Genomic DNA, 16,125 nt, shown 5'->3' on the forward strand with positions numbered 1-16,125 from the left:
CAGGGTGAAAGTCATAGCTAATTAGAAGTCTTAACAGGAAGTCTAAGACTCATTTTGGTGGGGATGGTTTCAAAAAGAGATTGGAACCAGTGTTGGCAGCTGCTTCCTCAAATACTAGAATAAAAACCAAACCACTCTCTTTTCCCAAAGTCATCTTTAATGGTGGATTTGAAAATACATATCAAGGAGTTCCCGTCAGTGCCTCAGCGGTAACAAACCCTACTAGTATCCATGAGGACACAGGTTTGATCCCTGGCCTTGCTCAGCAAGTTAAGGATCATGCATTGCTGTGAGCCTTTGTGTAGGTCACAAATGGGGCTTCTGGTGTTGCTGTGGCTGTGGTGTAGGCTGGCAGCTACAGATCCCTTAGCCTGGGATCATACTTGTGCTGTAGGTGCTGCCCTAAAAAAAGACAAAAAAACCAAAAACCAACCAACCAACAAAATCGAAAACAGAAAGTACCTTGAAAAAGATCGGGGGCGGGGGGGGGGGTGCGGAGAAGGTGGGCTGTCACTAGAGTCATGGTTACCTTATCGTGTTCATCAATGGCGCTGAGGATGACCTGGGCAGCATCCTTGGCGATCTGCAGCTGGGTGTCGGTGACAGACGCTCCGTGGTCCAGGATGACTACTATGTGCTTTGACTGTGGCCGGACTGTAGAAACGTAGATAGGTCTAGAAGGAGAAGAAGCTTTTTGGGGTCAGTCCTGGTTTAGATTAAAGGCCTCAACACAGCGGTGAGCGCTACCCAAGGGCAGGCACGCTGGTCTCCATGGGTGGGGGTGGCACAAGGATGGAGAGACCAGAACGGCAGGAGAAACTGCATTGCAACAACAACACTTCTGGACAACTGCGTGTGTGTGTGTGTGTGTGTGTGTGTGTGTGTACGCAGAAGAGGGATCGGTAACTTTTTTCTTCCAAAGATTAAAGGTACTGGGAGAAGGTTTTAAGAAGCAAACTGTCTGGAAGGCTGGTTTTTGTCAGCACCTCCGAAAGTCCACCCTCCGCGCTGAGGGGGGTGATGCTGCAGATGGGTACCCAAACATCCTGCTACAGGAACTGCCAGGGGTGGCCCCACTGGCGGCAGAGAGGGCATAGCATGGAGAAAAAAGTCCCCAGGCCAGGGTTGGGCCCTCCCCAGCCGATTTCGAGGGGGCGTGGCTAAAACAGAGCCAGCCAATCATCTGTGCGCACACTGCAGCTCTAAACAGCAGGTTTGGTTTCTCTCTCCCCAGACAAAGGCCACTGCAGCGAGGGCCCTTTTCCTTTTTGTCCTGAAGCAATTTACACAGGTCAGCCACCAAAAGGCCCCTTATCTGAGCATTTAAAATTGTGCCATCAAATTGGTCCAAGCCTGTGATAGCCACTCTTCTTGCCAGGTTTTTGTTTGCCCACATTGAGGAAAGGGGGCGGGGGGGGGGGGGAAGGGGGTTCTGCAGAGGAGAAATGCCTCCCTTCAAAGCCGCCTTCTTTGGGCTTGTGTGCAGTGCGGGCAGGTTTGTGAGAAGAGGTTTAATGAGGTCTCTATTCACAGTTTTAAAGCTGGAACAAATTAGAGGGAGCTTAAGAGAGCAAATCAGCCTCGGGAGAATTCTCTCCTTTATTGATACCCTTAAAACACTAGATTTAACTGTGAAATGTTAGATGCCAGTTGAGTCACAAAAGCCTGGGCACAAATGAAGAAATATAGGCGAGGTACTAAAAAATCTCAAAATCAGGTCAAGCTGACACTAATTGTTCTCAAGCCAAAAGTCCTACATTAATTCTAAAGTACTACGTTATTTTCACGAGTCCATACCGCCCAGCCAAGTAGGGAAATGGGATAAAAAGAATCCAGGAGAGATGGCTACAGAAAAGTAAAAAAGTAGGTTCTCAAGTGAGGTGAGTAGATTTTTTTTTTTTTGGACATACCTCCTTCTTTCCAACTCACATGAATGAAAAACAGAATATATGTTCACATTGTCACAATAAATTGTTACGCTGCTTCAGTAGGCTACATAAATAGCAGCCTTAACTGGAAAATCTGGGAAGCAGTCCTCATAATGTGATGGGCTCCTTTCTGGTGTGCTCTGGGAACCCACTCCACGTCAAAGGATGGAGAGAACTTGTAAAGGGCTCGGAGGAGAGCAGGACAGATACAGAGATGACAAGAGCAATCTATGAGGAGAGGAACTCAGATCACTGAGCCAAGGGAACAGAGGCTTGAAGACTGATTTAATGCATATTTAGGGCAGAGATGCATGAAACCTTCTGAGTGTAGGTGGATGGTCACGTGTGACAAGGTGATGCTTTTCCTTTTGGCCCATCCCTCACAGGCAATTCATTAAAAGCAGAATGCCACCTAATTGCTCTTCTTAGAAGTAAATGAGAATTAGATGGTTTCTGGTGTCTTTGGCCTCTCGGAGAGTTAAGGCAGACCAGAAGCCAAAAGGTCACAGATTCTGGTACCATCTCCAAGACTGCCAAGTATGGAACTATACAAATACAGCAAATGTCTTTCTAGGAAAAGTATAGAAGATGTTTTTCCTTGGGGACCATTTTAGATACCTTTTTTTCTCCTCTTCCAGTTGTATTGAGATGTAATTGATATACAGCTCTGTGTAAGTTTAAGGTGTGTAGCAGCGTGGTTTGACTTACATACATCATGAAGTGATTATCACAATAAAATTAGTGAAGAGATATGACTTAAAGATGGAGAGAAGCTAAAACGGCAGTTAAGTTAGACTCAAAAAAAAAAAAAAAAAATGGCATGAAGGAGTTCCCGTCATGGCGCAGTGGAAACAAATCCGACTAGGAACCATGAGGTTGTGGGTTCGATCCCTGGCCTTGCTCAGTGGGTTAAGGATCTGGTGTAGGTTGAAGAGGTGGCTCGGATCTGGTGTTGCCGTAGATGTGGTATGGGCTGGCAGCTACAGCTCTGATTAGACCCCTAGCCTGGGTACCTCCGTATGCTGCGGGTGCAGCCTAAAAGGACAAAAGATTAAAAAAAAAAAAAGGCATGAAAAAAGGGCATCTTGCGCTAGTTCCAGCAGTTGTGGCATCAGACATCTGCAAAAGGAAAACTGCAGGGATTCAAAAGTATTTTGGCCTAAAGGGTTCTGTAAATTGCTGAGTCTTGTCAGGCAAATCATCTCGTCATTACCGCCCTTCTGGCTCAGGGGTTAGCATCTTAAGTCATTTCCTGAGAAAAGCAGGATGTTAACGATCCTTAATCCTGTGTTTTCTGGACTGGCCAGAAAACTTTTGAGTAGCTGAGGCGTGCATGTAAATTTCAAAAGGATGGCTGAGCCCATTATCACAGAAAGGAAAGTGGAGAATCACAAACTCTGTTCTGAGATATGCTGTAAAGTCTCCTAGGCTAGGGCTGCACTTAAGAGAAAGGATTGTCATTTGTCTCTTAACAAAAGTGTCTGACTTTTTCAAAAGCAGACTGTTAAGTTGAACTGTTTGTCTCAAAACAGTGTAGAGGCTTCAAAATGTTTGATTTCTTTAGTAAATACCTCGTTTTACTTGGCTTGTTAGATAGTTCTGGAAAAGCTCAGGGCTTCATCATTTGCCCTTTCCCAGCTTTTCCACACCCACATATGTGAAGTAGTGAAATCATTTCAGAACGAGTTTCTGAAACCAGAGTTTGGAGGCAGAACCGTGTATGAATGAGGAGTCTATATTTTATACAGATTACTCTTACGCAGTAATTAAAACTTGGGCAAGCCAAGTCCACATACCTACTGCGATGCTCATAGCTGCCCTTACACCGGAACTTGTGTGCTGGGAAAACAGTGAAAATTCCTTCTTCCGAACTGAAATACTGCCACTTAATTCCAGGGTTGGATTTCAGGTTGTCTGCAAGAACTGGAGGAGGGGGGAGAAGAAATACAACCACCACATCCACAGGTGCACGCAGGCACTGCGCCTCAGGCATCTGTTTTGCATAAATGGTTTGGAGTATGAAGAAATCCCTCTAGATATGAGGCTATAAATTTTCTACTAAACATTTTCTTTCTATCCCTTAAAAAAATACCCCATGAATAGCAAAGGCAATGAATGTTTCAGTCAAGGGGAACAATTACTCTTAGCACTGTATGGTGACACTATAGATCCTGGATTATTTTTCCAGCATGAATGATTCATTTGCATTAATCTCTCTCCTCACTGGGCTGGTCCCTGTTGGGCCAGTGTGTACTTGCTGGCTTGGGGTATGTTCTCTAACTGGGGAAATCAGTGATATTAATAGGCTCGTCTCCAGAGGGACTAGGCTTGTGGCCTTGACCTTGTTCGCTTCGTAATGAGGGAAACAGCATCGATGGTACTTGAAAGGCCAGAATCATGATCAAATAGCTTACAGGATAATTCCAATGTGCCAGCACCAGAAGAGAGGCTCTTCATTACGTTATTTCATTTAATCCATAAAACAGCCCTTGGGCGAATGTGGTATTATACTGCTTACTTTGGAGATGAGAAAATAAACTGGGATTCAAATCTGGGTGTCCTGGCTCCCGGGGTTCTGTACAGCACGTGGAATGGCCTCCCTTCCTAAGTGTGACTGATCTGCAGCTGGAGAGGCAGCTATCTTTTTGTGTGCAACCCTTTTTGTGTGCACCTCTCCATGACGCCTTTCTATCCTCTCCTGCAATCAGAGTTCTCTCTCTTCTCTGACACCCTGTCCGTCCCACGCCAACTCACCTGTGTAATATACACTACATGTGTAGGGTACTGCTTTACATGCTGCGAGACATACAAAGATGAGCAGAAAACCAGCCCTCCTGTAATAAGCAATACACCAGAAGAACTATATAGAGGAAAATGGAGCAAAAAAAGAAAAGTATGAGGTGTATTTGACGAAAACTAAGCTCTGAATGTCACACGGCCATTCTTTAGTCTGGCTCAGCAAACTTCTGGAAAGGGTCAGGTAGTCAGTGACCTGGCTTTGCAGACCACGTGGCCTCTGTCCCGACTGTTAAACACTGGTTTGTGGTGCAAAAGCAGCCACAGACATCTCAAAGGACGTGTTCAAAGTATCCTTGCAAACATCCGTGGCAAGCCGGACTAGGTCAGTGGTCCTTCAATGACTCCAGATAAAATATACTACGTGGGGGGCCCAGGCACGCTCAGTGCCTCAGGCCTTTTGGCAGGTGCCCTGCCTGACACACACCAAGGAGCTAGAGCCCACGACGTGCACAAAAATCCTAGGTGTAAACAGTGACTCTCCCCAGGTTCCAGATGAGGAAACAGGCTGAGAGAGGCTTGCGGATGTGCTTGAGGTTTCAGAGTAGATGAGAGGGGAGTCGAGCTAGTGTAGGACCAGGACGCCCGGCCCCTCTCCACTGTGCCAGGCGACCGGATCGAGGTCACTACCTGGACTCAGCTGACCAGCCTCTTTCTGGAGCCCTATGTCTGGCGTGAGTGCAGGTAACCACGGAAGAGGTTATCTCTCCACCTCGTCTCCCGGGGGTCTGAGCATTAACCTTGATCTCATGTTAGCTCTTCTCCAGGCAGCCCAGCCAACCCCGCCATAAAAAGGCAAACACTGCCTTTGGAAGTAAAGGAAAGCTCGGTGACCTCATTTCAAAGTAACATCTGTAACAATAAACAGGCTACAGGGAGACTATTAAAAGGGAAGCCAATGAGAGCACGCATGTTTTAAACATAAATCAGAATTCACACAGTGCATGATACATGTAGCCTTACCACAAAACATCATTCTGGTTCCTTATAAGCATTCCAAGCACTAGAGCCTAAGCACCGGGCAAGGTTCCTTCAACCCTCCTGCTGAGAATTCCTTTGGTATCTGATTAAATTTCATCTGCTCTTCAGCACTAGCGGAAGAGGACAGCTATGATGGTAACGAGGATCCCAGGGCCCAGAAGCAATCAATCTGTCATTATGGTGTGCACCCCAGGGGGGCCCTTGCCTGACCTGGAGGTGGATGGCAGCAGCCCTGTTATCTATGTGGGCAACCCAGAGGTGGCTTCCCCCATTCATAGGAGTCAGAAAGGCGGTCCGAGCACGGGATAACTCGGGCTGGGGTCCTGCACACGCGCCCTTTCCTCAGAAATGCGGGAAGCCCTCCCGGAAAGAGAGCTGGACAGAAGCCCAACCTGTCGGACCACAATGCGCAACACCAGGCTTTAAGTTATCAGTGGGCGGGGTGTGTATCTGTCTAAACTGCTCTGCACACCTACCTCGAACAGACACATGTGAAGGGTGCATTTGATGGCTTTTCCTCACGGATGCTTAACCCGCGAGACAGAGGTTATGACACTTCTCCGGCATTTTACCTCTTGCCGCTTTCTAGTTAGAAGTATTGTCCTTACCGGTAACTTTTCGAACCACCATCCTTAGATTCAAAGATCCTGGACAGTGAGAGCTATATCGAAGCCATTTCAATACCCCTGAAGCAGAGATACCCAGTGTTTTTTTTTTTTTTTTTTGGCCATGCTTGGGACGTAAGGAAGTTCCTGGACCACAGCAGTAACCAGAGCCAGCGACAAGCCAGGTCCTTAAGCCATTGCACAGCCAGGGAAATCTGTGATTCCCAGATCTTTTCACATCGGGATGTGCACATTCTCTATGATTCCTGCAGCACACAGGCTGGGAAGATCTATGCGGAAGTACTCCTTGTTGAACGTTTTGATATTTTTGTTCAGTAACTTCTAAAATCTAACTTTCCTCTAATGCCAAATCTAAGGAAACATAAATATTATGATTAAATCAATATAGAGCAAGAAATGTTAAACTCCCTTCTCCCAACACCACTGCCAATGCAACCATTACAAAAATAGGAAACGGAGAGAGAAAAAGCCTGCTTGTCTGATGATTTCATGGGACTATGTATGTCAAAACAGATCCACTGTATTCTGCTACACATGTGAAATTTATTAATTGTTAATTAGACCCCACTGAAGCTGATTTGATAATAAAATTGTGAAAATTAAGCATCGAACAAACTAGATTTATATTTATGTTGATTTTTTTATAATGACTAAATTTGCTATTATACCCATTTTACAGATAAACAAAACTAGCTTGCTCAGAGCCATAAGGGCAGAGTCATTATTTGACCTAAGTGCCTGCCTCTGAAGTCCTGGCTCTTTGCAGAATCCTGCAGTACTTCTACATGTCAATAAGTGATACACGCTGAATGAATTAGCAATCAAGAGATAAAAAGCACCACTGAGTACTTCTTGAGAGGCAGAATAAATATATAAACATGTGGATGATTCTCAATCAAAATAATCAGTTGCTTTCATTTGTAAATAGACAGTTTAAATAAATAAAATTAATGAGACACTTGACAAAAAGGAATGATTTCAAAATAAGACATAAGGCTAACATGAACATTTAATCGTGTGAGAAAAAAACAAGCTTCTGAACTGCCACAGCTGGAACACACAAGCTGGGAGTCCAATGCCAGGGGCTTCACCATTGACCCACAGGCTGGTTTACCTGGAAAATGGCAGACACAAGCTACAGCTTAGAAGGTAGAGTTGATAGTAATTGCAGCCCTCAGGACTATGTGACATCAAACAAAAAACAGCATGTTGTAGATAATAAAAGGAGTTTGTATTTGACGAGAAATATAGGGCAAGAAACTCTTACTTTGTGTGTGCTCAGCAGTTTATAGAGATGTAAGCCTGATGTGTCTTTTTCTCTCAATGTTGGAACTAAGCAACCAGGAGTTCCCTGGTGGCTCAGGGGGTTAAGGACCTGGCATCGTCACTGCTGTGGCTCAGGTCACTACGGTGGCGCGGGTTCGACCCTGGCCTAGGAACTTCTGCATGTTGTGGGTGTGGCCAAAAGAATTGAGCAAGCATAAGAAAGCCCTTGGGACCTGAGCCCAGAGCTATGTTGCACTTCCTAGTTAATTCAAGTTGGCACTTAGGAACTAGAAGGGAGACCCCGATAAATAGAACGGACCAGGAATAAGAAGCCAGGGGGTTAATGTCCCATCTCTGGCTGGCACGCTGTCCGATCTTCAATTTACTTCTCTATACAGCATCCAAAGGCATCTTTCTGAAATGGAAATCAAATCCCACCACTGATTTGCTTTCAACTTTTCAAAGATCACCCACTTAACGATGCCTAGTTTTAAATGCAAACCGGATCAGGCCGGCACCATCTGGCCCCTTCCTACTCCCCAACCTCACCTTTCCCCTTTGCAACGCACTACATGGAACATTAAGAGCTACGTCTTTGAGTTTTGCAAATATGCCAATCTCTTTGCACCTGGTGATCCTTAGACCCAGAACAATTCTCAGAGAGCTTCTCTGAGCATGCTCAGTGTTTACCCCCCCTCACAACCCCTGGTATTTTCCTGCACAGCGAAAACTGGAAAGTTTGCTGTATTTGTTTTTGTAGCTATTTATTTCATGTCTCTCACGCAGAGGAGCGGTCAGTGCTGGTGGGAGGGCAGGAGCCAAGTCAATTTGGTTCATCACATTCCCAGAGCCTGGCACATGCCCAGTTTGTAGGACACCCCTGGTCAGTGTTTGCTGAGTGACCCCGTGAATGATGATCTTGGCCAAGGCTTTCTCTTCACCCCTGTCCCCGTGAGCATCACAGTCTCCTCACCTGAAAAGATTGGGACAAGATGTGCCCGGAGACCCTTTACAACCCAGAGACAGAGTTCCCGTTGTGGCCAAGCACTTTATGAACCCGGCTAGTGTCCATGAGGATGATGGTTCGATCCCTGGCCTCACTCCGTGGGTTAAGGATCTGGTGTTACCATGAGCTGTGGTGTAAGTCACAAATGTGGCTCAGATCTGGCCTTGCTATGGCTGTGGTGTAGGCCAGCAGCTGGAGCTCACATTCAACCCCTAGCCTGGGAACCTCCATATGCTGCAGGTGCAGCCCTACCAAGACAAAAAAGACACCCAGAAAAAAGGGGTACGAGGGTAAAGAATGGAGGCCAATAGGAAGGAAGTAGGTGGATTTACACTTAGAGTTTTCATCAGCTTTGTGAAAGGAAAAAAGGACATACCTTCTCACTTCCTCTTGGCTCAGAGGCTTGTAGGTCAATCCTATGAGATTATTAATGGCGATTCAAGACTTTGAGAGTCCAAATGAAGAAACATTTAAATGAAAATGGTGAAGAACACTTCATCTGGCCTTCAAAGAATGAGGAGCTCCCTGTGATGCTCCTGGTTCTTGAAAGGGAAGCTCTATCCATTTCAGCTCCTTCAACAATCCTACGCTTCCTGTGCTAATTATGAGACCAACAATTCTGCCTACCCACTGGCTTATTTTCCCCTTGACAAACTGTTATCAGATAAGCAGCTGAAAGGCTCTGCCTTTCCTCTTTCCAGGCACTCCTGAATTCCTGTCTATTGACTCTCAAGATCTGCCTGCCCACAGTGTCCTGAACTGTCTGTGGCTAATTGTAACAAATGGGCCCCAGATTCCACGGTCCCCACATAGTTTCCTTCCAATTTTATCATCTACGTCTGACGGGTTCTTAGGTCTCTCCAGTCAAAACCAGACCAAGCCTGTTCCCAAACTCCTTGCCTGCCTTGTTTTCATGCTTCAAGCACCGGGCCAATGAGGAAGAGACGGATTACAAACCGCTTGTAGTTGGGTTGTGATAGTAACGTTTCTCAATAATGTTATCCAGCAGAGGTAGGGAGGGAAAAAAGGAAAATCTACTGCAGTGAAAGCTTGGGCTCTCACTTCGAGGAACTCTGCACGTTCTGACGCCCGGTCCAACACTGCTTAGCAAAACGCACCAGAGCTGCCTGCCTTGCACAGCCGGCCAAATGTAAAATGCAAGAGCTGTCCTAAATACACAGGAGTTGCAGACACACAAAAACACACATACTTCCCCGACAGCCCAGAAATTACACAGCACCTTTCAGCAATATCCTGTGTAATAGCAATCTTGGGGAAGGAAATAAACATACATCTTGAGGACTCCAAACAAAATTTCTGGCGTTATACCCCATCACACCTTTCTAATTCCTACTCCTCACTCACATCCTGAGTATCGCTTTACCCTGCATTTGGAGGGGCCGTATTTCATGCACCTCCAGATAGTATTTATGCTGTTCCAGAAGGTGTAAGCGTATTGAGTGCTTGAACATGTACCAGGCGCTTGGGCTATGTCTTTTTTTTTTTTCCGTATTACCTAAGTTAATTCCTATAACAACCCCATGAGGTCAGTTTTATTATTTAGGAAACCAAGGCATATAGAAGTTAATGTTCCCTAGCTAGCAAGAGCCAGAATGTGGAGGTTTACCAAAGAGATGCTATCATTCTTGTTTTGTAACTAAGGATATTCTGGCTCAGCGTGAAGAGGGACTTAAGCTTTGAGCCTGGAATGGGATCCAGGCCACGGAGCCCTCTGATTCTTCTGCTACACTGATGTTAGCTAAAGCCCACTGCCAAAGTTAGAGTCATAGCAGCTGACCCAGCCATCTCACTGCATTTACTTCAGTCTAAATACGAAGGAGAGGCCATCCACAAATCTCTGATTCTGTTCCAAGTTCACAGCTCGTCGTGTCCATTCTAAGCTAACTATACAATGTCAAATAACCCATCCGCTCTGTCCTTCATTCTGCTGACACAGCCTGGTCATGGGCTCAGACACCCCAGAATAAATTTCTGAGGCCATCTGAAATCAGCACAGCATCTACTGCTTTGCCCTCTCCTTTGGGCAGACCATTCCCAGAGGATCCAAAGGTCAAGGTTGTTTCCACACAGTCCCAGAAGGAAAAAGAGAAAATGAAGAGATGGAGTTGTCAGGACTGGCCAATCAGCTTTTGAAACCTACAGGTTCCCAAGCTTCACCAAGCCCTCATCCTGACTCCCTAGGTCTGGGTTGGGGGCCAAAGAATAGGTTTTTATTTTATCCTTGGCTGTGCCTGCATCAAGTGGAAGTTCCTGGGCCAGGGATCAAACCTGCACCACAGCAGTGATCTGGGCTGTTGTAGTGACAACCCCTAACCCACTGTGCCACAAGGGAACTCCAAGAATGGGTATTTTTGACCTATTAATTCAGGTGACTTTGATGATCAGCCAGGTTTGGGACAACTAGACCGAGACATTAAACTCCACTGTCCTGACCATTGTGCCTTAGCTTCTCTTGCTTTTTAAACTCTCTGTCTTCAGCGTATAAATATCTTTAAATTGTCCTAACTTAAGAAACTATGATCAGCAGAGTTAACAGTAAAACCCTCCCCACTGTGCAATCCGAAATCAGCACAGGGTCTACTGCTAGTTATCAGTGACCTTACACCTTTTCTCTGCCAAGCAACTTGGAAGGGTGGTCTGCCTGGAGTCTCTGCTTCCCCCCATCCCATTCACCACGCATTTAACCTCTGCTCACACCCCGGCCCCCCTTCAGTGCCTCCTCCTGCTTCTGGATGAGCAAGTCCACCCCCAGGCTTCTCTTCTCCTGGGTGAACTGCCCTTCCGTTCATTCCCCACAAAGGGCTCGTGCCTGCCCTCCCTAAAGTCTGGCAGCTGGTTGACTTCAAGCTTTAAAAAACAAAACAAAACAAAGCCCTCAGATTGATACACAAAGCCCATGAAAATCTGATTTAGTGCTATGTTCATTTTCTATTAGTTATTCCCTCTTACCCAGTAATCTGTTCTGGCTGCATTTTTTTTTTCTCTTTCCTCTTTCCCTTTCCTCTCCCTCCCTTCCTTCCTTTTTTCCCTTCCTTCCCTCCTCCCTTTATTTTCTTTCTTTCACAGACTCTGCAATGGCAAATGTGTTTGTCACAAGCACATCACCTGGATAATACCTACTGTGTTTTAAGGCTCAACGCAGGCTCAAGGTCAGGGTCAGCTGGCTCGGGTTTACCCTTATCACGACCTTTTATCACACTCAGGCTCACCTTATCATTCAGCACTTATCATTACCGAGCAAAACAGCCACTTGCCTGTTGATCTCCCTTCTCCTTCCTAGTGTCCCCAACACGCAGAGGACTAGGTTGTGAACTCTCTGAGGGGAGGAATTCCGGCCTCATCACCCCGGGGTCTGCCACAGCAACTACCAGGAAGCTGTCACCTAAGAGAGCCTTGCAGTGAGGGAGAGAGATGGAGGAGTCAGGCTTGGTTCTGGTGTCCGGCTTTGGTACCGAGCAAAATGAAGCTGCTGCTAACTGACATATGGGCCACGGGCAGGAGGAGGAGGTCTGGGTGGGAAGAAAGAAGAATGTAGGTTTGGTCTTTGATATAAAGGGTCTGAAACATCAGCAGGCAGAATACGGTCAGTGATGGGGAGACGTCTCTTTTTGTTCAGATGTCTATTGTAAGGAGCCCATTGCACTGGGACACATACTTTTAGTCACATCAATAGCAACACTTTGTTGTTTGGCTTTAGGGAGCTCAGTTTAACTTCTCTGGGTCTGTTTCTCCTCTATAATACTGAGTGACTATTTTTCCTTGGTATCCATGGTAAGAATAAGACAAAAGTATAAAATGGTTTTGCAGGAACCAAGAAGCAGTGGATGGATTTTCTTCTGTGTATTGCATGTCTGACATCACCATAGTCACTGTCACACAAATAATACCATTCCTCTGGTTAGTCTGTCTCTACAGACCTGAGACCTGAGTTGATATTAAGCGAAGCTAAGGAAACCGGTGCTGACTCACAGCACATCACAAATACATTCTTTTCTTCACTAAGGTCCTTTCAAGAGTCTTGATTACTCCATTATAAAGATGAGACAACAAAAGGGAGTTCCCTGGTGGCTGAGTGGGTTAAGGACCTAGTGTTGTCAGTGCTGTGGCTTGACTTGTAGCTGTGGTACAGGTTTGAGCCCTGGCCCAGGAACGTTCACATGCTGTGGTGTGGCGAGGAAAAAAAAAAAAAAAAAAAAAAGGAGAGAGAGAGAGACACACAACAAAAATACAAAGAAAATCCTAGTTCTATCCATTCATTTACTCATTCAATAAGCATTTATTGTGTACCTGCTATAGGCAAGGCCCTGGATTGAGCATTTGATATACAAAAAAATAAAAGGAGCATGATACAGATGTCCAACACAGTTAAAATCCTCTCAAAAGAATGTACAAGAATGTATGGAACTATCTCAGAAAACCAAATACAGAACTACCATATGATCTAGCAATTCCACTCCTGGGCATATTTCTGGACAAAACGTTCATTGAAAAAGATACATGCAACCCACGTGTTCATCGCAGCACCATTCATAATAGCCAAGACATGGAAACAGCCTAAATGTCAGTCAACAGATGAATAGATTAAGAAGATGTGGTACATATATATGATGGGATACTACTCAGCCATAAAAAAGAATGACGTAATGCCATTTGCAGCAACAAGGGTGGAACTAGAGACTCATACTGAGTGAATTAAGTCAGAAAGAGAAAGACACCATATGATATCACTTATACGTGGAGTCTAAAATATGGCACGAATGATCTATCTACAAAACAGAAACAGACCATGGACGTGGAGGACAGACTTGTGTTTGCCAAAGTCTGGGGGGGGGGGAGTGGGATGGATTTGGAGTTTGGGGTTAGGAGATGCAAACTATGGCATTTGGAGTGGATAAGCAATGAAATCCTACTGTACAGCACAGGGAACTATATCTAGTCACTTGTGATGGAGCACGATGGAGGATAATGTGAGGAAAAGAATGTATATATATGTGTGACGGGATCACTTTGCTGTATAGCAGGAATTGACAGAACATTGTAAATCAACTATAATAAAAAAATAAAAATTAGGATTTCCTGTCGTGGCTCAGTGGTTAACAAATCTGACTAGGAACCATGAGGTTAAGGGTTTGATTCCTGGTCTTGCTCAGTGGGTTAAGGATCCGGCATTGCTGTGAGCAGTGGTGTAGGTCGCAGATGGGACTCAGACCCCATGTTGCTGTGACTCTGGTGTAGGCTGGCAGCCACAGCTCCAATTAGATGCCTAGCCTGGAAACCTCTATATGCCATGAGTGCAGCCTAGAAAAAAGACAAAAAAAAAAAAAAAAAAAAAAAAAAAAGAAGAATATGCAAGAGTAAGATAATAAAGAACTATAGCTGCGCTGACACACTCTGAAGGGTCCCCTCAGCTCCAAGCTCTTCTGGGGGTGGCTGAGGGTTCTGCTGAGGCTGTACCTCACCCATCTTCTCTTCCTGCTCAATCTTGCTTCCTTCCCTTTCTCCACAGGCTGCCCATCTCCACTTCAGGGTCTGCCTCCTGGTACACCCAACCTGCTACAACAGACAAGGAATTCGTACCTAGAGGGTCAGAGAAGATGACAAAGAAGTTGGGCTCTAAGGAATAAGAACCATGTTACCAGTCAGAGAAGGCAGGCATTGGACGCTAGGGTGACCCCATAACAAGAGCAAAGCACGAAGGAGTGATAAAAGCTGGGGATGGGAAGCAATGAAAGTGGTTTCCTGGGGATACAGCACAGAGGGCTTATGGAGGAGGAGAGGAGCAGAAGGTGAAACTAAAAGGGTTCCGCCTTTATCTCAGAGGTAAAAGGAAGCCATCAGAGGTTTTTGAGAAATGGAGTTATACAGCAGCAGCTACTTTCTTTTCTATTCTTTTTTTTTTTTTTTTTTTAAGGGCCACACCTGCAGCACATGGAGGTTCCCAGGCCAGGGGGTTGAATCGGAGCTGTAGCCACTGGCCTACACCACAGCCACAGCAATGTGGGATCCAAGCCACGTCTGTGACCTACACCACATCTGACAGCAACACCAAATCCTGAACCTACTGAGTGAGGCCAGGGATTAAACCTGTGTCCTCATAGATACCAGTCAGATTCACTGCAACTGAGCAATGATGGGAACTCCTAGAGCAGCTATTTTCAAAATACCTGCAAGTTCAGGATGTAATGAAAATGAGAAAGAGTAGAAGAAGAAAAACCTTTTGGGAAGTTTCTCCACTCATTGAAGACTTAAGTTTACGGCACTGGAGTGAAGAAATAAAGGGGATTCAAGATACTCTAAGCCAAGTTTCCCCTTCAATGAAAAGGATAACAAGACCTATGATACAAGGGGGTACGATGAGCAGGAAGAGGGACATGCAGGTAGATGCCTAGCGAGGTATCTCGTAAATTATAAATACTTAACATATATCTGATCGCTCATGTTCTCTTATGGTCAAAACTGTTAAAACCTGAAGTATGGGGTAGAAAAAGGCAAGACAGAATTCCTCATTTAGTAAAGAGAAGGATACCAATGATACCCTCCAGATTGCTCTCGTTTGTTTGTTGAATTTTGGAGGTAGCTACAGGATAGTCATAGAGGAGTTCCCGTCATAGTGCAGTGGTTAACGAATCCGACTAGGAACCATAAGGTTTCAGGTTCGATCCCTGGCTTCGCTCAGTGGGTTAAGGATCCAACATTGCTGTGAGCTGTGGTGTAGGATGAAGACGCGGCTCGGATCCCACGTTGCTGTGGCTCTGGCGTAGGCTGGCAGCTACAGCTCCAATTTGACCCCTAGCCTGGGAACCTCCATATGCCACAGGAGCAGCCCTAGAAAAGGCAAAACAAAACAAAAAAAAAAAAAAAAAGGATAATAGAGAGCTATTGGTGACTCAATAAACTACCCCAGAAACAGGTCAGGGCTGGAGACAGAGATCCAGAATAGAGCAGCATGTGCGTGGAGCTGGGGGGCTCCTGAACTTGAGAACATTCAGGGAGGTAACACTTTGCAAGCGGAGGGAGGTGGTGAAGAGAGGACAGGTGGGGACATCTACCTTAGGGAAAAGGAGCTCCAGAAGAACGATGAAAAAGCACAGGGAAGAGAAGTCAGGGGATAAAGGCACAGAACCATGGTATAGAACCTAGAAAAAAATATGATCGAGTTTTGGAAAAGCAGCCTACATATCCATCGCTACACAGCCGTCAAGTGAAACTGTGGAGAGTCCCTTGAAATTCTCCAGGGGAGCAATGATACAGTGAAAAGCTGGGACAATCTAAATACCGAACTGGAGCAAAAGGGTTCATTCAACCAGGTCACACAATCATTACTGCAGTGATCTCTAAGTATATTTAGGCAGATACAAAAGAATGTTACAAAATGTCTGCTAAGGAAAAAACAAATCCCAAACCAGGCTACATCCATTACGATTCCTCGTAGGCATTTTGGAGAAAGTACGTGTGTGTGTGTGTATATATGAGAATATAGGTAGCTAATCTGCTAAATTTA

The 16,125-nt window shown here is 45.4% G+C and overlaps 1 protein-coding gene across 1 annotated transcript in view; it reads right to left on the bottom strand.

Annotated features, from left to right (window-relative positions):
• The window catches only part of CACHD1 (cache domain containing 1), a 235,983-nt gene that overhangs the window by 63,031 nt on the left and 156,827 nt on the right, over window positions 1–16,125 (bottom strand). Inside the window, 2 exon segments of the mRNA XM_021096540.1 lie at window positions 530–674; window positions 3,725–3,851. Of these exon segments, the coding sequence (XP_020952199.1) occupies window positions 530–674; window positions 3,725–3,851 (272 nt within the window).

The sequence above is a fragment of the Sus scrofa genome, chromosome 6 (assembly GCF_000003025.6).
Source record: "Sus scrofa isolate TJ Tabasco breed Duroc chromosome 6, Sscrofa11.1, whole genome shotgun sequence".
NCBI classification, from domain to species: Eukaryota; Metazoa; Chordata; class Mammalia; order Artiodactyla; family Suidae; genus Sus; species Sus scrofa.